At 40.1% G+C, this 8,123-nt stretch overlaps 1 protein-coding gene and 1 non-coding gene across 2 annotated transcripts; one reads left to right on the forward strand and one right to left on the reverse strand.

Annotated features, from left to right (window-relative positions):
- Window positions 1-415: 415 nt before the first annotated feature.
- Window positions 416-521, forward strand: LOC145577283 (small nucleolar RNA R71). The gene has a single exon (XR_014098732.1). It is a non-coding gene; the product is annotated as a small nucleolar RNA R71 (small nucleolar RNA).
- A 6,144-nt stretch (window positions 522-6,665) lies between these two features.
- On the reverse strand, window positions 6,666-7,746 carry LOC145575432 (uncharacterized). The gene is made up of 2 exons (XM_081633304.1): window positions 7,565-7,746; window positions 6,666-7,137 (listed from the first exon to the last, which is right to left on the reverse strand). The coding sequence occupies exons 1-2, from the start codon at window positions 7,744-7,746 to the stop codon at window positions 6,666-6,668; spliced, it is 654 nt and encodes a 217-aa protein (XP_081489430.1).
- Window positions 7,747-8,123: the final 377 nt, after the last annotated feature.

The following is an 8,123-nucleotide window of genomic DNA, read 5'->3' on the forward strand; positions in this document are numbered from 1 at the left end:
ACAAACATCCCAAAAGACACATCCACTTGGCATATTACTTGAAGTAGAAGGAGGAGTAGCGTTAGAAGATATACCTCTCCCCTTAATGTGGGAAGGAAGACTAGGTGCAATTAAAGAGGCACTCTCTAGCTTGGCCTTAATTAATGTCATCTCCTTCCCCAAGTTTGAGATTTGGGAAGACAAGTTATTGATTGCATTGAGATGGTCAACCGAATAGACCATTGAGCTACTTTTGCTTGTAGACTCTCTCTCTCCCTCTTTGCAATCCATGTAGTGACGAACTACATCCTCTCTGATATCAACAACGTCTTCCTCGGTCTTGTTCATAATCGGGCCTCCGGCTCAAGCATCAAGACATGACTTCCCTTGGGGACTCAATCCTCCATAGAAAATTTGTATGAATTTGTAAGTTGGGATTCCATGGTGAGGACATTCTCGTTGATACTCCTTGTATCTTTCCCAATCCTCATACAAACTCTCACTAGGCTTTTGCTTAAAGCTTTGGATTAGAGTTCTTGCCCCGGCGGTCTGCTTTTGAGGGTAAAAGCGAAAAAGAAACTCTTTGGTGACTTCATCCCAGGTTCTCAAGGAATTAGGCTTCACTTCCTTATCTAGCCACTCCAAAGCTCTTTCGATTAGAGAGAATGGGAATAGCTTGATCCTTATGAATTCTTGAGAAACCCCATTAACCTTGATTGTGTTGCAATACTTCTCAAACTCTTTGAGATGATTTAGTGGGCTTTCGTGCTTAGCACCACTAAATTTCCTTCGTTCAATCATTGTTATCATCGCCGACCTTATCTCAAAGTCATTAACCGGTGTCGTCGGCGGAGCAATACCACTCTCAAATCTATAGGCACCGAGAGTTCCCAACTCCTTCAAAGCAACTCTTGGTACTTCACCCATGCTTCTTTGTTCTTCTTCTTGAGATTCTTCTCCACTTGAAGAACTAGAACTCAAGGATTGTCTAGCAACTCTTATCCTTGCAATTGTTCTCTCAATCTCCGGATCAAAAGGTACTAAAGTTCATCCTCTTGTCTTATACATACAATCTCAAAGAAACAATTAGTAGCACAGCTACAAATGTAGCCTAAAGAGAAAAATCTTTTTGTATTTTTGAAATAAAATAAAATAGACTCAACAACAATAGCAAACAACTACGCCACTCCCCGGCAACGGCGACATTTTTGACGAAAGGTGAATTCTAGGTCGTTGAAACTAAATTTCCTCCAATAAAAACTAAATTTGTAACCAAACCTACACCTAGTAATAGGGCAAGTTCGGGTCGAACCACTAGGATTGGGGGGAAGTTAGCTATTATCTAGGTCAAGCTATTTCGAAGCGTAAAAGGGAATGTAGGCTATCTAAGTTCAACTAAACAAACAAGGCAAACACAAAGTAAATCAATATATCAAACACTAGGGATTTAGGATCCACATATTCTTGCAATGGACACTTACCAATCAAGTTGAAGATCAATTAATTCAAGTATTGCAAGGGAAGATAGACAATGCAATCAAAAGAGCTCGACAAGCTATCTCCTACAGGCCTAACTAACGCAAACTATGAAAGACTCTACTAGGAACGTCACAAACCAAGCTCAATCGATAAATGTGAGCTACAAATCAATGGTCCGTATCAATGTAGGCACACAATGCAATCTAGTATGACAATTAAAGTTAGCTACTCTTTAACTAATATCACACATGCACAAAATCAATCAAACCAATTTAATCACAATGCTAAATCAATCAAAAACTCCCAATTAGCTATGATCCATCACTCAAACATGCTTCACCACATCCCTAGCAAGTAAACTACTCACAATCCATGGAGAAATCAAAATCAAAACTAAGATGATCAACAAATTCATCATCATCATTTCAATCAAACAAATTCAATCAACTAATCAACAAATTTGAACAATCAACAAACAATTGAAATCAAAAGCTAAAGATTGCATTAAAATAAAAGAAATCCTTACAAACTTTGGTGAAATCAAAGGAAATTGTGCTTAGAATTATCAATCATCAATCATCAACCATGAATTTCTCTCTCTAACAATCTAAGACAAGTGTTTCTCTCTCTAAACTTCTCTCTAAAACTCTAATTCTAATTCTCTCTTTTCTTTTCCTCCCCAAAAACATTCTCTCTTTTAAAATAGAAGAAAAATCAATATATAGTATAATTAACAAAGAGAAAGTAGTTAGATCGTCCAAAATTGACCCGTACAGGTGCGACCTTCTTCAAGAGGATGCGCGGCCGAGCAAAAATGGGTACGGAACAAGGGGAGCAACAGGCGCGGCCACGCCAGGGCCATGCACACCCGCGCCTGTGAATAGGGAAACCTTCTTCCCCTTCATCTTGATGCTCCTTGTGCGCTCCACTTGGCGAGCTTGATGAACACGGAGCATGGCAGATCAAAAAACACCTCGACGGTGAGTTCAACACCAGAATTGGTGCCCCCGCGGCTTGAATGCACGACCCAAGGTCACTTAGAACTTGCACATCTCCATACTTAGGCTTCAGATGGAGAATACTAGGCATCCTAATCATTGCAAAGCTCAGGAAGAAGTTTTGGGAATCCTTAGACAATGATCTTAACCTGAAAATGAAAGAAAACAAGCAAATAAAAGGGAAAAAAACAAAAAAAAACCAAGAAATGCATGAAAATGGAAAATCAACTAAGGAAAGTGAAAACTAAAGAAATAAAGAGCAAAACTAAAGAAAAAGGAAAGAAAAAAAACTATAAAAGCAATCTAAAATCACCCTAAAAGAGAACAAATGAGTTCCATAAATGACACTCATCATCATGGCCCCCAATCACGTGATACGGTGCACGCGCGAATCTGTCAGAGAATATTCCTTGCACTTTTGACCAAATCAGCAGCAGAAAACGAGCCCGCATCACGAAAGAATGTGCCGCGTGACGGCAAAATGCGCCATGTCACGACAACTTCCCACGTGGCACGGTGTATGTGCGTGTCCTGCACACCTTAGGAGCTTTTCCAGTGAATATTCCAAGCATCTTTTAACCAAGTTTGAACGATTTTTTGCAATTTTGTGACACTTATTTTTCACTGAAAAACTCGCGGGAAATTCTAACTGATATTTAAATGGTACCAACATTACCATTTTACCCCTACCAAAATTATAATCGAACCATTTACGGCCCATGTTCGGGGAAAATTATCATTTTTAGTGATCAACTTCCAGGCGAAGACGATTCACGGCGCAAGGTTCTCGATACAAAGAGACTTGCAATTTTATCATCAAACAAGCTTTTCCTCAAGCATGGAAAATTGTCGGTCGTTGCCACCTCTCAAGGCGAAGAAGTCAGTGATTATATCATCTATCGACTTTCCTCAAGCATGGAAAGTATCTTAACAAGCATCATCCAGTGGATTTTTCAAGCATAGAAACTACCAAACTCGTTCGCCACAATACACTGGTGTCAGATACGCATTATATCCCTTTACTCTTTTATCTGTGGAACTAACGCTTTTCTACAGGTATCGGCGTATACAGAGTGATATAGGATCGCAGAACGTCTTAAATCATTCTCCGTCCTAAACGACTACTTTAACTATCGTTTTCGAAACTAACCTTTCTACAAACTTAGTCAAAGTAGGGGCTTCTGTAGACACCTAAAAATGTCTCCCCGAAACCAAACCCGGTGACGAACAACCTTTTACCGCCATTATTAGTCGGGTTGAGTATTTAATCCCGGGAGTGCTTAAAGTCCATTTTCGATCAAACTCATTTCACAAAATAGTCAGCGGAACAATCCTAATGTTTAGTCAAAGCATAGTCCAATTTGTATTTTGGTCCGAACCTTTTTAATTCATCTCATATGATTTATTAATTTAGCCCAATTAATGATTAATAAACCTAAATAGCCCGAAATTGTGAAACGGCACTTGAAAATGCTGAGCGTAATTAGGTTAAAAATGAATTTGGACGTAAATATGGAAAAAATATATACCGTGTCACAGTGCCACGTGCCGCGCCACGGTGTAAATTTCCGCGTTGCAGCATTTTCTGTCGTGTCACAGTACATGTGCCATATCACGGGAGTTTTCTGTTTTTCCTCCGCGTATACCTGCACGCACTTTATCCATCTGAACATGTTTTAGGACAAATAGTGTCCCGCGTCACGGTACATTATATTGTGTTGCGGCAGACACTGCCGTGTCACGGTGCCCCAAAATTAGGGTTTTATCTTTTTAGGGTTCCGTGTGTTCCCTCTACTCATTTCCCCTATAAATACGACCCTCATTTCTACAGTTTGGGGCATCAAATAATTATCTATGCTCTCTTCTATGCTCTAGCCTAAACAATAGCCTACCTTATTCTTCCACAATACTTCCCCTAAGCACTCCAAGGAGTCCGTACTTTACCCGAGGTTCCATCCTTAAACCAAGGCGTGAAATGTAGAACTATTTGGGGGTTTGGTCCCAAATCAACTTTATCTAATTTAGTTTTAATTATTTTTTTTATTGATTTCCTTGAAGTTACTAACGCGTTTATTATTTTGTAGTTGCAAGCAAACAAAATCAAAGTAAGGAATCATGTTCCTTTTATTTCTATTTTTTTTCTAACAATTTTTATTACGTTTGTCATATATTAATTGTTGGATTATTGTTGAATTGCTTCCAATATTAATGTTAATTTTATTACAATTTTTGATCATCATATTGCATGTTTAAAGGGAATATGTAAGTGAAAATCACGACTAATAAGATAATCGGACGACCGGTTTAGGTTCCTTTTTAATCTTGTTGTTTAATCAAGTGATCACAATATTTTAGAATTAACAGCATTAATATTCAACCAATTTAGCATAATAATAGTTTGGAGCGAATTGAATCTTTGTTTGCATGCCTTTGAGATCGCAGGAATCACTTTTCACTATAAGAATCGAGTAGAGAACAATACGGGCAAATGTGACTCCATGACTCACTTCGTACCATCATCCCCGATCCTCATTTCGTGGTTCCGAACCATATGGATTTAGTAATCTCATGGATTATGAATGGGGTGTAACCTTCATGGGTCAATCGTTGTTGCCTTTCGTTGTCCCTTATCGTGGTTGCCTTTTATGATCCGTGAACGGTTTACAAGTTCCATAAAAACTTGTTGGCAGCTCCCTACTTTCCTTGTTCCTAATCCTATGTGTCAATTCCTACTTCCTATGAGTGTCAAGCATATTCACACATGCTTAACGTAGGCGCACTTCAAACGACGCCTACAGGTACATACCATCTTCCCTTAAAACGAATACTCCCCTCATCACCAATAGTGAAATCCAATACTTACCCTTCATCAATTTTCTTTTTGATTGTCTTTAACTTTTTATCCTCCAATTGACTTTCCCTTATCTCATCATAAATGGATGGTTGAATCACCAAGGCATTCAACATCCTAGTCACTTCACCATGCTCCATTACTTCCAATTTCAACTTCTGAAATTCAACACACAACTGATCTGGCACTACCATCACATTCATCGAGTGTTCTGACTTCCTGCTCAAAGCATCTGCCACCACATTAGCCTTTCCTTCATGATACTAAATATCCAATGTATAGTCACTCATATACTCCAACCATCTTCTCAACCTCCCATTCAAATGCTTTTGGGTGAAAATGTACTTTAAACTCTTATGATCCGTGAAAATCCTACAAGTCACCCTTTACAAGTAATGCCTCCAAATCTTCAAGGCTAACACTATTGCAGCTAACTCCAAATTATGGGTTGGATAATTCCCTTCATGGGCCTTCAATTGCCTTGAAGCATACACAATCACCCTTTGACTTTGCATCAAAACACATCCCAATCCAAACCTTGATGCATCACTATACACCTCATATAAGTCACTTCCATCCGGCAAAGCCAGTACAAGGGCTGTGGTTAACCTTTCTTTCAGGATCTTAAACGCCTCCTCACATTCTGGAGTCCATAAAAACTTATGCTCCTTTTTCATTAAACTTGTCATGGGCTTTGCAATCCTTGAAAAATCTTTCACAAACCTTCTGGAATAACCTGCTAAACCCAAGAAACTCCTCACATCCGACACATTCTTTGGGGTTGGCCAATCACTTACATCTCGAATCTTTCTTGGGTCCACTGCAACTCCGTCCTCGGAAATCAAATGACCCAAAAATGCTACCTTTTCCAACCAAAATTCACACTTTGACAGTTTGGCATACAACTAGTGTTCCCTTAAACTTGACAACACTTGCCTTAAATGCTCCTTATGTTCTTCTTCATTCTTCGAATACACCAAGATATCATCGATAAACACCACCACAAACTTATCCAAGTATGGCCTGAAAATCCTATGCATCAAATCCATAAACATTGCTGATGCATTGGTCAAACCAAATGGCATGACTGTAAACTCATAATGACCATAACGGGTCCTGAAAGCACTCTTTGAAATATCTTGCTCCGCAATTCTCAACTGGTGATACCCTGATCTCAAATCTATCTTTAAAACTACTCCTGCTCCTTTCAGCTGATCAAACAGATCATCGATCCTCGGCAATGGATACTTATTCTTTACTGTCACCTTATTTAATTCTCGATAATCAATACACAACCTCATACTTCCATCCTTTTTCTTTACAAACAACACTGGAGATCCCCAAGGCAAGGAACTAGGTCAAATGTAACCTTTTTCCAACAAATGATCCAACTGAGTCTTCAACTCCCTCATTTTCGCTGGAGTCATCCTATATGGAGCCTTAGAAATAAGTCTAGTACCAGGCACTAGGTTGATAGTGAACTCAACATCCCTTACTGGTGGCATACCAGGAAACTCGTCTGGAAACTCTTCCACAACTGGAATATTCTCATCACCTTTCTCTTCATCACTCTCAATCTTTTGAACACTACACAAAAACAGCGGACAACCCTTCTTAACCAACTTCTGCAGTTGCATTGCAGAAATAATTCTCAACCTTGAACTTTTCCCTTCCCTTTTATACACTCCTCGAGCTTTACTTGGGCTAGTCAAGGTAACTTTTTCGGCTGCACAATCGATCTTTGCTTCATACTTCCCCAACCAATCCATACCCATAAGTACATCGAAATCCTTTAAATCGAAGTCAATCAAATCTGAAAGAAACTCTTCCCTAGAAATGGAAATAGGCACACTCAAAAACAACTTGGAACAACTCCTCACTTCCCCAGACGGAATAGACACATCTAGAGAAACTGACTCAGGACTTTCTAACCCGAGACTTCCAACTACTCTCTTAGAAACAAAAGAATAGGACGCCCTCGAATCAAACAAGACTTTCACAGGCAAAGAATTTATAGAGAAAACTCCAATTACCACATCATTAGCACACTCAGCCTCACGGCTATTCATCACAAACACACGACCCTTTGGGGCACTTCCGCACTGCCACTGGTTCCAACCTTGGGTGTAGGTCCACTAGACTGGGGTGGTTTATTGGGAGCACTCGACTCTTTTACTTTCCCTGACTTAACGTCAACCTCCTTCTTGAAACACTCATACTCACGGTGTCCCAACTTCTGGCAGTAACGACAGGTTACTGGGTTCCCCTCACAGTACTTCCTTGGGTGGTCTTTCTCACACCTCTTACAGATGTACTTCCTCTTGGGTCTATCACCCCTTTGGTTTCCATTCCCCTGAGCATTGGACGACTATCCTCCATTCCCCTTCCCAAAGGTTCCCTTGTTGTCTCTCCTCTCAGAATTTCCCTGGTAGTTACCATTGGGCTTATGCCTCTTTTCACCCCTGTGAAAAGAGTCCGGGTTCTTCCTTTTCTCTCCAGCATGCTCCATTTCCCTCCCCTTGATTCCGTACAGATGGGCTGCACGACCATACACTTCATCCAGGGTCTCAAAGGTCACTCCCCCTAACTTTCCTTGAAGGGTTAAGGTTAACCTTGCTCGAATCTCTGAGCTTTGATGGTTTCAGTAGGGACTACTTCTGGGGCAAACCTCATCAACTCAATGAACTTGTTTTAGTATTCATTGAGTGACATGTTCCCCATCCTTAGGTTGGTAAACTCCATGCACTTCTGCTTTCTCAGGTAGGAAGGGTAAAACTTCTCTCTCAAGGCTTCTTTAAACTCATCCCACCCAAAGT

The sequence above is a fragment of the Chenopodium album genome, chromosome 13, assembly GCF_948465745.1.
Source record: "Chenopodium album chromosome 13, dcCheAlbu1.1, whole genome shotgun sequence".
NCBI classification, from domain to species: domain Eukaryota; kingdom Viridiplantae; phylum Streptophyta; class Magnoliopsida; order Caryophyllales; family Amaranthaceae; genus Chenopodium; species Chenopodium album.